The 14,562-nt window shown below is 41.4% G+C and overlaps 1 protein-coding gene across 1 annotated transcript; it reads left to right on the top strand.

Annotated features, from left to right (window-relative positions):
• The first annotated feature begins 3,168 nt into the window (after positions 1–3,168).
• LOC131241079 (probable protein phosphatase 2C 39) lies at positions 3,169–13,931 on the top strand. The gene is made up of 5 exons (XM_058239722.1): positions 3,169–3,429; positions 8,806–9,057; positions 9,586–9,862; positions 13,302–13,456; positions 13,557–13,931. The coding sequence occupies exons 1-5, from the start codon at positions 3,397–3,399 to the stop codon at positions 13,692–13,694; spliced, it is 855 nt and encodes a 284-aa protein (XP_058095705.1). The 5' UTR covers positions 3,169–3,396; the 3' UTR covers positions 13,695–13,931.
• The last annotated feature ends 631 nt before the right edge of the window (positions 13,932–14,562 follow it).

Genomic DNA, 14,562 nt, shown 5'->3' with positions numbered 1-14,562 from the left:
AGAGAGTAAAGAGGGGAAGGCCGACAGTGATGACTGGGCAGCAGGCATGAAGGTTGCTGGGTGGGGCCATGCGGGCAGCCGCTGGGTTGGGTAAGGCCGTAAGGGAAAGAAAGAGAGAGATGGAGACTAGAGACTAGAGAGTAAAGAGGGGCAGGCCGGCGGTGACAACCGAGCAGCGGGCGTGAAGGTTGCTGGGTGGGGCCGTGCGGGTGGGCAGTGGCTAGGTTGGGTAAGGGATAGAAAGAGAGGGAGAGTAAGGGGTACGGGTGGTCGGGTAGGGTTTGCTTTTTTAATTTTTAAGTATATATTATATATATTTAATATAAATAAAAAATATATATAATATATAATATTAAAAATGTTACTCGAGTCGAGTCGAGCTTAAGTTCAAGCTTTGTGTTGAGTTGAGTTCGAGTCAAGTCGAGTTGAAATGCACCATACTGGAACTCGGCTCGAACTCAACTCGAGCTTCAGAATATTAGCTTGACTCGACCCGAATCGGCCATTCAAGCCTAGTCAATCCAAGCTGACTCGAGCCGAGTCGAGCGAGCTTTTCGAGCTAGCTCGACTCGTGTACAGCCCTAATTTACAGTGCATCTCCTTTAAAAACCGATATGACCATTAGCTGGGGTAGGAATTTCAGGGTGTGACCCCAAAAATAAGGTAAGAAGACATCAAAGGTAGACCACAACAAAGAAAACAACTATGAGAGGAAAGACCATATTGTTATCTTTATTGATGACCATAACGGTCTCGAATAAAGATGAAATCAATGCCATTAGATGACCTAGGGATCCTTGAAGCACATGAACGGATCGAATCAACCAAGAAGCGAGCTTTGTTCTTATTTTTTTGAGACCGAAATACCCATTAAAAACCCCTTTTCTCCTTATGAGACAAGTAATGTCGTGTGAAGAGCGGCACATTTTTGTCTTAAAAAATATGAAGAAGGTGCCCTGAGGTTGTTGTGAAGCACACTAGGTTGTCTTGAAGTAAATTCATCCTGTTTGTTTATATGTAAGAGGTTTTAATTTTATATCGTCGGCCCAACTCGTCACAGATGGACTACATATGAGAAATAATTTAGAATTAACGGACATTGTCAGTGTAGTTATGAGTCATAAAGAGCTTTAAACATAAATAAAAAAAAATTCTTTTGTTAATTTATGACCGTCCGATTAAAATGAGCATATCAGATAGCCCATAAAGTAACTCAATTTTAATTTTGGGTAGGCCCTGCCTTTCTAAAAGACCTTTCACTTTCCAGGACGATAGCTCACCATATAAGACTCAACTCCAGCGAAAAAGCGTTTTCGGACTCCAAAAAATAAAAAATTGAATTTAAATATATAGGTCCTTAAGTTTGGTACATACCACCGCGCCACTATACCGGGCCATCTGTACCAAAAATCCTTCCTTATTCTGGCTGCTCTGCAATGCTTGATACTCATGCACTTGGAAATGCTACGCATGACACATACAGACTCAAATTAAATTGACTAAATTGTGGGTGCCACTGTCGTTAAGTCACGGTCCATAACTCAAAATACTTGAACAGTGCTCACCTTTGATTTGTGGACACTTGTCTATTGAAGTTAATAACATTTGATACGTTATTGTTAACCGTCCAAAAAATGTTCAGAATTTATATAAATTAATAACCGTAATTCATGGATCATGATACGTATGAAATTGCAGAAATAATTCCGACGTTTTAATTTGACCGACTTATATCACACGTGCATAATATATAAGTAATTTCCAAGTCCCCTTGTATGCCAATGACACTGCAGTATAAAAATATTTCTCTTCCAATGACGGCGTTTTCTGTCATTTAGCAAGAAAAAGCGGACGCCGTTCGGCTTCTAACCCCACTGTTGCTGAGCTCGTGACAGGCTAGGGCTATGAGGCTGCACCGTAATGTATGGTTTTTACCCACACCGTCCATCAATTTTACCAAGTCATTAAAGATGATTATTTTGAAAAATATGCACATTCAAGGGTCGTAGGCCGAGATTAAATACTTACAGCTGAAAATCCCTTAAGGGCGTGTTTGGTCCGTGGAAGTGAATGGTATTGAATTATATTAGATGGGAGTAATAACATTATTGCATAATAATTGCATGTCTAGAAATACCATGTTATTGTAGCAATCCAATTCCATGTTTGAGATAAAAATTTTGCTACAGAAAAATGCTGGATTAAATAAAATCATGTATGGTGAATTATGAAATTGTAATTAACAGACCAAATTCACAATGTATATAGATAGGGCATGGATAAACGTAAACATCAATGTGAGGCTTACATACGTATCAAAATGTATGAAAATCAGGACCCATTGCAATTCCATCCCACCAAATTCCAACCTTTTTCATCCTCTCCAAATGCAAAATTATATGGACCAAATGTAATTTTTTCCCACCTAATCTCATCTAATACCTTGTGCCAGACATTCCATTGGTCACAAAAGTTATAGATCAATCTAATATCTTTTTTATTATTATTTTTTTAAATTGGCATCTGGCATCGTTGCTTCGTGTGGTGTGGTCACCTTGAGCCTTGGATTTGTTTCAATTTTTTTTCCCTAATAACTTAAAATTACATGAAAAAATTGAATGACCAGTAGAATAAAATCCATACATCACTTTGGGGGGCAGCTTTGGTCAATCGCCGGATCCATTGACGTGGTGGATCCCCGACCGTATGGCCACCTCTTAATGTATGTACCTTACATGTACACGGTTTATCCGTTTTGAAAATTCATTTTAGAATATGATTTCAAATTAAAGGAGATCCAAAACTTATGTGAACTGCAAACGATGGGAAATTATGGACCACAAAAGTCTTGCATAAAAGTTCTGTGTGACCTCATTAGTAGGATGGATGGCAAATAAACATTATGGTGACCCAAAGGAGTTTTCAATGGATGAATTCAATCAGCATTGTTTCTTATCGTGTGTTCCACCTAAGATTTGAATCTGGTTTATTTTTGGCATAATCCCCTCATATGATGTTTTAAAACGGATAGATGGCGTGGATGTGAGATGAAAATATCAAGGTGGGCCCCACAGACTGGGATCCATCCACGTGGGTGGTCCCCCGATCGACCAAAGCCAATCCGCGTCCGAAAAAAGGCAGGGAAAGTACGGACACGCCTTTGGGGATCGTTTCACATCCGCTGTTTGGATCTGAAAGAGAGAAGAAGAAAAGATCCCGGGATTCCCGTCATCTCTGTCGAAGACGAGCCACGTATCAGAGCTCTCCGACACCTGTTTCTCTCTCCCTCTCTCTCTCTCTCTCACTCTCTTCTTCGGATAGAAAAACGTCTTGTATAGCGATCCTCTCCGTTGGTATCTGTCTATATATAGGAAGAGCAGCGCCTGAAAAAGAGCCATGACTGGAAGAGAAATCCTCCTCAAGATGAAGGTACTGCCTCTGACCTTCTCTCCCCCACTTTCAATCTTTCAATCAATATATGTGTATTGATTATCCTAACCGTTGATCTATCTGGCTTCCGCGCTGGATTGCTGGTGGCTCGAAAATCATCCAGATCGGAGTTTCCCAGCCCCTTTGATAAGTGTACTAGAAATTTACGGTTAGGATCTGAAGTGGCCACTATGAACATTCAGTGGGAAGTGGTCAACCGATCAGAGGAAGAGATCTTCTGGTCTCCTTTGGGGTACGCGGGTCACATGGATTGGTGATCCAGGCCATTGATCTGATGATTGGATTGGATTTGAAGATGCTGCCCCTTAGTTCAATGCCCTATGATTAGATTGACAGAAGGGCTGGGGATCAAACGTTTACGATGTCCCAATCTTTTTGGTGTCTTCTTTCATTGTGGTGCTCATCAGATCAACGGTGTAGATCATTGGATCATGAACCGTGCTTGTATGGAACTGAAAGCCTCAGAAGGCCATACCTTTGATGCGGCTTTTTGGTTCTTGTTTCCTTTTGACTCTTTGGCTTTTGTGTGGTATTTGTAACCTTTATCTACAAAGAGGCCTTTATCTTTTCTGAAGTTTTTATTTAGTAAAACTAATTACAAAAGGAAGTTGGAGAGTGATTGTATTAGATTTCAGTAAAGCTGGTAAGATCATCAGCATTGATTTTGAGAGTCAATGGAGTCGCCTCCAAAAAATGGATGTGTTACTATCAAGGTATTCAATAACAGTAGAAGTGGCCGTTAAGGCCAGCCTTATGGCTGTTATGATACAGGTTGTTACAGCTGTTATGGCCTTGTAACAAATTTTTTTTTTTAAAGGAAAAAATGTATCTGCTCTGTATCGGCTGTAATGGCTGTTACAAGCCTGATACGGGCAATTTTTCCAAATCGGGTGTTATGGCATTGTATTGTGTGTAATGGTACCACCATTACCATTACACAACTGTTTTTTTGAATACCACGGTTACTATCCCAACAGTTTGAAGAGCCTAGCTTGACGCATTCCATCAATCCTGTGAGTCCTAGACTCCTGGAGCTTTTGATGACCCCTGGAAAGGCTTACCTAGAAAATTAGAGTGAAAGCCACCACGTGGAAAGGGCTACCTGGACAATCAGAGTGCAGCTGCCATGCTGTCTTAGAGCAGAAAGGGCTACCTGGATAACCAAAGTGCAACCGTCATGCCCTCTCCAAGTGGACAAGGGTTAGTGGAAACGTCTACCGGCAAAAGAGGCCAGAGTGAATGCTACCACAGAGTGGGCTGCCGTGGATGTCAATTTGCGGAGCCCAGTGAATGTTACAGTCCCCAACAGTTTAAGGAGCCTAGCTTTATTCGTTTCATTACTTTCATCAGTCATAGGGCTTTTGGTGTATTGGATAGGTTCTTACTAGGATGGTACTATCGACATCCTGTTTTGAAAATTAAGTTTGCAATTGGGTTTAGGCATTTTGGGGGCAATGAATACCTTCTTTTATTTTTATTTTTCTATAACATTGGCATTACTCATCCATCAACCGAATTTGTGCTTTCATGTTCTCTTGGAAGTTAGATTAGTATACGTATATTATATTTGTAGGTTTGATCTCACACTTGATACTATTCCTATGCCGATAAAACAACCGTTGCATGTGCATCATGTGTGGGAAAGAGGAAGAATTTCAAATTACTTATTTATTCATAGTGAAGTTGTCTTGGTGGTCTAGAACCATTTCTTCAACCTTTTTGGTGATTCTTGGGCTCTCCATCCTAAAGCTTTTTGCTAGGCGGGTAATTATCATCTCACCCCTCGTCCTTGAGGGATGCCCATTTGGATAGAGATTCCATTCGCTATAATGTGGGCAATTTTGGAAAGAAATAACATTTAAAAAAAAAAAAAAGATAAAGGGACTCCATTAGAGACGCTTAAAAGGAATATCCAAGCTGTTTCTAGAGTGGGTTGTGTCTAATTTAGAGCTGTACACGAGCCAAGCTAGCTCGAAAAGCTCGCTCGGCTTGGATCGATCTAGCTCGGTTTGACTCGGCTTGAACGGCGACTCAAGGCGAGCTAAGCTTCATAAGACTCAGCTCGTTGAGGTCGAGTACAGTGGAGCTTGACTCGGCTCGAAGCTCGAAGCTCGATTCCAAGCTTGGGTAGCTTGAGCTCGGCTCAGCTTGAATATATATATATATATATATATATATATATTGTATTATATTATATTAAAAAAAAAAAACCCTAAAGGCCCTACCCCACCCAACCAGTCCCTTTCTTTACCTTTCTCTTTACAAACCCAACCCACCGCGCTTGCTCAACACCCCCCCCCCCTCTCTCTCTCACTCAAAACAGCAAGGCACCTCTAAATCTAATGTTCGTTCTCTCTCTCTCTCTCTCTCTCTCTCTCTCTCTCTCTATATATATATATATATATAATCATTTGAAATAGGAAAACCTCAAATCCCAAAATTGAGATTTAGGGTTTTGAATTTATGATTTGCAAATTGAAAGGTTTGGGAGTCGGGTTGGGGCTGGGAGCTCGAATGGTAAGCTTGAGGGAGAACTCAAGCTCGAGCTCAAGGGGAGCACGGACAAGTCAAGCCAAGCTCCAATGGTAAGCTCAAAGGCGAGCTCGAGCTCGAGGAGAGCACGGATGAGTCAAGCCAAGCTTGGCCCACTTCGACTCGACTTGACTCAATGTACAACCTTAGTCTAATTTGGCTTACGATAGTCTCAAGGTCCAAGAGTCTCCCTCCCCTCGGAACTCTTATGTGTGGGGTTGTTCTTGGTGATAGTGATAGCTCTGGAAGCTTATTGTGTGTTTTTCTTTCTTGTTTTAATTTGTTAGATATGAATTCCAACCCACCCCCCCTCCCCCCCCCCCCCCAAAAAAAAAAAAGAAGATGAAGAAGCAAGAGCTGCACCTCGTATAATACACCTTGGAATATCCATTTAGAGACTTGCCTCAATGGTTCTAAGCTTGGTCAGCTCTCTATTGTTTTCCCAGAAATCTCAAGGTCTCTTTGTTCCTACCTTTGTACACAAGATACTTATCCTTCATTGAAGGGCTAGCCTAAGTTTTCCCCAATGGAGTGGGAGCAGAAACTTTGTTGACGGTTAATGGTCCCCATTCACATGCATCCTTGGGGATCAGGCAGAATTATAATTCCTGCAAAAAATTCATCTGAGGGGATCTGAGTTGCAATTTGACATTGCCGCCGAGAATATGAACTCTGGCTGCCACAAGCTCTACTTGCCCAAAGAATCTGTGGCCAAAATCACATAGCTATTATATCACTCAACTAGAAGGGCTGGGTGGAAGGACTAGGAAGGTTGAAGAAGAACATGGAAAGATCAATGGTGATGAAGTGAAACTAGGAAAGGCTATAGCTCGAGTCTATCTTGATGATCAGAGTCTTTTCTATGTTGATGATCACAGTCTTTGACTCTTGAAATGGAATCAAGCTAGATATGCTGGCTGTTCTGACATGGATGACTTTCTAGATTGACTAAGTTGGATAAGGTTTCAATGCAACACATTGACCAATCATAAGAAGGTGAAATTGGTCCATACAAGGTTCTTCTCTTTGCTCCTGCATGGTCGGTAGCTTGCAAAACAATCTCATTGGGGAAGTTGAAAAAGGAGGAGGAATTTTCCTTCGGATTGTGATTTCATAGACATTGGCAAAACTTGCCACAATGTTCTAGTTTGGTGAGCTACGAAATAATTTTATATGCTATGACATGGGTCATTTATGCAAGGATGATGAATAAAGAATGACCTATGTTGCAAGCTTAACATGAGCTCACTTTCGAAGACATGCTAGAAATGTATGTCACTGCGCGTTAAGTACAGTGGTTAGAGTGGTGGCTATACAACCCATTCCTGGTATACTACAGAACCAAACATTCACGTGGGAAGAGATTATGAAGATAGAGGCTTTGCTGTGTGGGTAAAAGCCACAAGGTAAGCCTAATCTATATTTATATCTCAAATATTGGGAGATTGGATATTGTTTCTTATGAATGCTCCAAGAGTCAGATCCTCACCAGCAACCTTATTCACGACGGGTGGTGATGCTAATAGGGAGGAAGGTGGCCTAGAAGGTGATGGGAACAGTCTTGTTTTTTCAGAAGGTTATGCTCCACAGAACAGAGGCACACTTTTTTGATAATGAAATGGCATTTATATATATATATATATATATATATAAATGATGATGATAGATCATCCTCCCCCATGAAATCAGATGACCACTCCTTGAGCGAAATCTCATTGATACAATAGCTAGTGAAGATGTACAGAGCTAATGCCCATTCGATCACCTTGCCCTTAATTCAAAGAAATACAATTCTTCTCTATTGTTGGTAGTCTTGTTTAGAAGTCATGTTGGTTTGTTCCTTCCAAATTGACCGTATAGACCTTTTAACAGATCCAACTTCCACATCACTCACATTCTCCTTCCTCGACTTGCTTGATCTCAAACCTGAAAAGCGCAGTGATGGACCCCAGCATCACCCACATAATTCTGAGCCGATTCAACACCCGCCTTCACATGTCCAAACCAGAGGGGCAATGATTGAACAAATGATCCACTGATTCTACGTTCGTCAAGGCTCAAGCACATGCTTTAGTCGGTACAATAATCATCTTCTGTTTCTTCCATGATTGATTGTGAAGATTTTGACTCTGCCAACTAACCATCCGGAAGCCAGGACTCTAGGAAGATTTTGGTATTACTAAATCCCTGCCACCAGAGCCTTCACTCTGATTCCTATACCCAAAATAAGAGCCAGTTAGAAAGATTTAACCAAAAAGTTCCCTGTATCTGTTGAATTTCCACCACCAACTGTAACTGCCTGATGATGGTAGACTATAGTTCAGAAGCCTATTATGCATATGAATGAATACATCTACTTCTGCATCTGATAGATTTCTTCAAAACCAAGGCTCCCGTACTACCTTGTCTCCGGTCACCCTTGCAGACTGAGAATCCATAACTTCTAGAAAGCAACTTGATAAATCATGAATATAATCTCCGTTTTAACTTCTACCTATAAAATTTGCCACATACGAAGTATTTTGCTAGAGATTGATAGAAAGGGAATTTTGCAAGACATCTTTTTGAGTTTCCTTTTTTTTTTTTTTGATCAGTGAAGGCGTCATTTTTGTTGATTTGAGTTTACAATAATTTCAACCACTTGGAGCCATGGGCTTAGTTTCATATTCCTCTTCTTCTTCTTCTTTTCAGAATTATTATTGGATTTCACATCGCTAAAATTGTGAATAGGCCTTTGCATGTATTGTACTTGTTTCGAACACAAGATTGCATTCCTGTCCTTGATGTCTTACGAAGTTACTCAGATTTACATATTCCTTGTAGGAAAAAGTTGGTCTTGGTTCATCTGCAGCAGATACAGGGAAAGGGAGGAGCAGGATGTCGGACAGGCATGTCACACATGGCTTCCACTTGGTCAAAGGAAAATCGAATCATGCAATGGAAGATTATGTTGTGGCCAAATTCAAGAAATTTAATGACTCTGAATTGGGTTTATTCGCAATATTTGACGGTCATTTGGGTCATGATGTTCCAGATTACCTTCGATCTCATCTGTTTGATAATATTCTGAAAGAGGTAGGGGTTTTATGTATTCCTGTCTTGTTGTGTTTATATCAGAGTGCTTATCTGTGGATTTTTGCGTTGTTTCATTCACATATTTTTGTAAGAAGCCCTGCTCACAGGACCTGTGCGAGTGAGATGGAGAAGTGACCGCCAGTGCGAGATATGTGCAAGATCCATCCATAAATAGGTGGGCATGTTGAACATGCCCTTGTAAAAAAATCAGGCCAGTTCACCTAACAGGTGGGTCAAACTTGAATAAGAAAAATAGATATTCAGTGGAACATGAGCGACAGTCCACATTCAAACCATCTACTGGATGGGTGGACGGCTTTACTTTTACATCCAGGCATGTTTGCTGTTGGCCCCACTGAAGAACGACCTGGATCTCACTAGCATGTGACATGTTTTCATATGCGGATGCCCTTCTCTATCTTAATCACACAAGTCCCATTCGCATTCCTCCTTTCGAAATATAGGATCTTTTTCTTGGTAAAAAACGATGTCGTCATGCCTTACTGTTATGCTTATTGCCATGAGCAGCCTGACTTCTCGACTGAACCAGAGAGTGCAGTGAAAAGAGCATATCAGCTAACTGATGGAAAGATTCTGGAGAAAGCAGGTGAGTTGGGCAGAGGAGGCTCAACTGCAGTTACAGCTATATTGATCAATGGTGAGAAGTTGGTTGTAGCCAATGTTGGAGATTCTCGAGCAGTTGTATGCTGGAAAGGTATGGCCAAACAGCTATCAGTCGATCATGAGCCAAGCAAGGAGCGGCAGACCATAGAGAGCAAAGGTGGTTTTGTATCAAACCTACCAGGTATCCAGCATTTGCTAGATTTACATTTTTATTTTTTGGAACTCATAAATGTTTCCTTAGCATAATGTTTTGGATATGTTTATGAAGGGTCTAGTGCACTTACACTTTTAAGTGCACCCCTGTGTCTTAAGATACATGATGGTCCATTCATCAATTTGGGCGGTACATTAGGTAAAGTTGACCCTTCATGAGCCACCATGAAACGATCACAAGGATCGAAGGATTCTTTCCGGCCAATTGAAGCCCTACAAAATGGAAAGTGTGGATCAATTTTCATGGTTAACATCAAATTTTATTAAAACATGGAAGAAGAGAACTGCCATAAAAGAAAAAAAATACTAGGAGCTAATGCCCACCTGCCAAAATTAAGCCTGATGCAGCAGATACACAGCTTAATGCATTCCCTATTGATTCCAAAAACAATAACAGATGCTTAATGCCTTCCCATTGACCCCTATAACAATACCAGATCCTCTCTAGCAACTCCCTCTTTTGCCAGCCTGTCCACTTCTGAGTTTGCCTCACGGTGAGATAGTAGGAGAATGATTTTCATGCAAAGATCATGGGATTTTTCCATTAATTTGAGAGCTCCCATGCACAATGACCTGATTTGGCCCTAGGACTGGCCAAAGCCGTGTTTCCCTCGATGATAAGAAGAGGCCTGAAGAAGTTTTCGCAAGCCATTCTCACCCCAATGAGCATTGCCAGCACTTCTGCCGCAATAGAACTGCAGCAGGCCAGTGGACCTAATAATTGAAGAATAAACGAAACCAAATGTTTTTTTTTTTTTTTTGAAAGATAACTGGATTGTATTAAAGTAAAAGAGAGAGACAAAAAAGAGGAAACTGGGCGGCTGAGATGGCCAGCCAGTTAAGCTCCTAAAAAGATAAAATTACAATCCTGCATTGAATCTAAAGAAGAAGCCCATTCGATTAAGAGATGAGTCGCCCTAAGGAAAGTAGCCTCAGCTGATTTGGAGGAATTGTTGAAGCATCTGTTGTTTCTTTCTTCCCACACAGCCCACCAAACCGCTAGGATAGACATTCTCCAAAGCTTAGAAATTTGTTTCCCACAAGAAACTCCGTGCCAGGCTTGGAGGAGATTGTTCACATCGTTCACAGACTTCGGGAAGGACCACTGAATCTTGAAGCGAGCAAGGTGGGCTGACCAAATCTGATATATGAAGTGACAGTGAATGAAGAGGTGGTCCACCGATTCTTCTTGCGCCATGCAACATAGGCAAATATTTGTGATGATCATTCCCCTCTTTCTCAAATTGTCAACTGTGAGCACCCTATCCTGGCCAACCAACCAACCAAAATGTTTTCTGAAAATCCCACCAAAACCCGCTGGGCATGGGTTGCTGAGAGAACTGCCGTAAAGAATTCTATTTAATGCAGCCTACTAGAGGACTTCTTTTTAGCTGTAAGGAGAAACGTATTGATTGGGGCACCATTTTCCAGATATATGCACCAATTGATGCCAAAGAACTATTTTGACGGTAAGGCATCACCCGGTGCATCCCAAACATATCATCCCAAACCTATTGATCATAGCTGATCACACCTTCATTACAAACAATGGAAAAAGAAGAAGGGGAACAATTTTCTTCCTGCCTGTAGCATATAGAACAATGATTGCAGAAGACTGCCCTCTGTTTTTTAAATGTTCTAGGGCTAAAATTTTATAGAGAGCAACAGTCCAGCAGAAGGCATTAATCATTAGATGAGCAGACAAAAACCAAATCCAGGCTAGAGGAGTCGGCTTCGGACCAGAAATACCTGAAATCAGTCACTTCGCTTCAATGATCGCATGAAGAAGATGACATTTGATTGTAATTCACATTTCCTCCTGTCTCCACCTAACCTAGGAATGTACACCTCTTCCAGCTTGGTTAGCACCTGCATCAACATTGGTGTGACAAGCTTCGTATGTCCTTGTCATGTAAAGTTCTTCTGAAACTAGGCGTCCGGACTGCTTCTCCTGCTATTAGATTGAAGAAATTATGAGCCACCCTCTCCAATTTGGCAATCCCATGTACTGATATAACTCTACAAGTTCCCTGGCCAGAGGCATATCCCCTCACCATTAGTCTTCTCAGAATCTAACTTTATCCCTTTTCTGACTTCGAACCTAATGATTTTTTATTTTTTATCCTGAAACGAGCACCTTCAATAGCCTATCTCCAAAGAATCATGTTGATCGGATAATTAAAACCATCCCATCCGTAGCATAAAAACTGAGGTTTATGAGAAAGAAGGCTGAAGTTAGGAAGGCTAGGATCCTCCAATCACCGTGGTTCTTTCAACGTGAGAAATGAAGAGAGGGTTGAACCTGAATGGATGGATCGGATTGATGAATGAACTGCTCACATGTCCAGATGAAGAAGGCTGAAGTTCAGAAGGTTATGATTCTCCAATTGCTGTGGTTCTTTCAATGCAGCAATCAAACAGCGGCTTCGATCCAGTGGATTGATGAGGTTGATGACTGAACTGCCCACATGTCCAGATGCATGAGAGCATTCCGCTAGTTGTGTGTAGGCAGAAGTGTGTGTATGCATGCACATACATATATCTGATGGATTTTAGCAGCTGTGAATCCTAGCCAGTGTCAGTTAAGTTCCCAAGACCATCAAAAGTGTAGCTTTGGTTGTATGGAATAAAAAAACACTATGCTATTTTATCGTGTACGGAGATGACCTGGTTGGTGAACAGTCACAGCTGGTGAATCTTACTACTTTCTGACAAGATCCAAATGGTGATGAGAAGGGTATCTTGCTTGTGGCATTTTCTTCTGGTGTAGGAATCAAGCAGGCCCTCATTTCCCATCGCTGTGGATCAATTCACCCATCAAAATGCATTTTCATTTGTCTGTAAGAGATTATCCATTCCAACCCCAAAGAAGTTGCACATGACAAAATTTTCCATGGTCCAAACTTCCATCAGTGAGATCCTAACATGGATGAGCCAGCGGAGTAATCTCACCAGCAAGACGATCCTCCATGAATGAGTAGCGGAAAAAAAATCATCTGTGGCCTGCATTAACCTGGAAAACTCACTTAAATGGTTAAGATCGTCATCCCCCAGTCCATGCTAGTTTCTGACAGTGTTACATCTGCACGGGAGTTGCCCGATGAACGGCTTAGACCATGGATAGTTGTGCCATGTCCCATTTGAGTGCAGTCACAAGGTAATGAGGTTGGTGCTCTGCTTTCATGTTGGATTCCTCCTTCCCACTACGTACATGTTAGCTTTTAGGCTTTTAGGTACAAATCTCCCTTCTCAAACACCATCTATGCATGAGAAAGTAGATGTAGCTAGAAAGTAGATGTAGCTGGTTAAGATGGCATTCACATCCGAGCAAAAGAATTTTGATGAGAACAGAACAGGAAAGCCTGTGTAAGAAAGAACTCATCTCTCTCACGATGTGATGGATGCAGGTGACGTTCCGCGTGTTGATGGACAGCTGGCAGTGGCAAGGGCCTTTGGTGATAGGAGCTTGAAGAAACACCTTAGTTCAGAACCCCATGTGGTGGTGGAGACTGTAGATGCAGACACGGAGTTCCTCATCTTGGCAAGCGATGGGCTGTGGAAGGTTAGCTGTTCCCAATCCATAGCATGCTTTACTGGTCTTTACTGTTGTAAATTGTGTATATATATAAATCATGTCTGGACGCACTCTTTTATCCAATCAGGTGATGTCAAACGAAGAGGCAGTGAATTCAATTAGACATGTGAAGGATGCCCAGTTGGCAGCAAAGCATCTGACAGAAGAAGCTCTCACTAGGAAGAGCAAGGACGATATATCTGTTGTCGTTGTAAGTTTTCACTGACCCTTTTGGTTTGGTTGGGTTCCTATATCTGTTTGCCTGTTTCATGTTGTTGTATACTATAATGAATCATGTGCTGTCCTAGTCCAAGATGTATTCTCTCTTTTTAACGATGTCATTATAAAGATTGTTCTATGCTGGTTTTCAAAGGCAAGTCACCAAGTTGTAGATTGAAACCTCATATTGTTGTGTATTTGGGTTAGACTGCAATAATAGGACTTACTCCTGTTGTCTTTGTCATACTCACCTTTTATTTGTCATAAGGTTGCACTTGTTTTTTATTTGTCATAAGGTGGTTATCAAAGGTTGTTGGTACTTCGGTCGTTCAGAGTTGTTTAGTTAGATAAGTGTGATGCACACGCAAGTCCTGGGAAATTCTGACTTGTTTGTGTTTGTGTTTCTTTGATCCGTCAAAAGACCTGTTGTCTCCCCATGCTCGAAATTCTGTCATCTCCAAACTACACTTGAGAGATCCTTTGATCATATAATTTTCAGAGGGCCTCTTTGCATGGGAAGTATCATTTTAAATACACTTGGATAGGGGTGCCATGTCATCAGCAGTGCCTGTAGAGTCCCACCCACAAAGACAATGCATTTTGTTTTTCTACTGCCCTGGTGGGAGGTTCCCATAGAGTCCCACAAAGATGAAGCATTCTGTTTGTCTGCTGCTGTCATGGGAGGTTTTCCTGCAGAACAAAAGGCATAGTGATGATGTGGCACCCCTGGCTGAGAGTGCTTCAGATCAATTTCAAAACACTCTTTACCATGCAAACAGGCCCTCAGTGTGTGTAGAACTTCCTATGTTTGTGGCTGGGCTTATTAGCATTCTTCAATGATTGTTGCCTGGAAAAGAAGTTCTTTACCCATCTTT

This window comes from Magnolia sinica, chromosome 1 (genome assembly GCF_029962835.1).
Source record: "Magnolia sinica isolate HGM2019 chromosome 1, MsV1, whole genome shotgun sequence".
In the NCBI taxonomy this organism is placed as follows: domain Eukaryota; kingdom Viridiplantae; phylum Streptophyta; class Magnoliopsida; order Magnoliales; family Magnoliaceae; genus Magnolia; species Magnolia sinica.
The sequence above is the reverse complement of the archived record's forward strand: the minus strand, read 5'-3'. Positions and strand labels throughout refer to the sequence as shown.

Coding starts and splice junctions, on each gene's coding strand:
- LOC131241079 (XM_058239722.1), top strand. CDS start 3,397: ATGACTGGAAGAGAAATCCTCCTCAAGATGAAG. Junction 9,058..9,585: donor TTGATAATATTCTGAAAGAG/GTAGGGGTTTTA, acceptor TGCCATGAGCAG/CCTGACTTCTCGACTGAACC. Junction 9,863..13,301: donor TTTTGTATCAAACCTACCAG/GTATCCAGCATT, acceptor TGATGGATGCAG/GTGACGTTCCGCGTGTTGAT.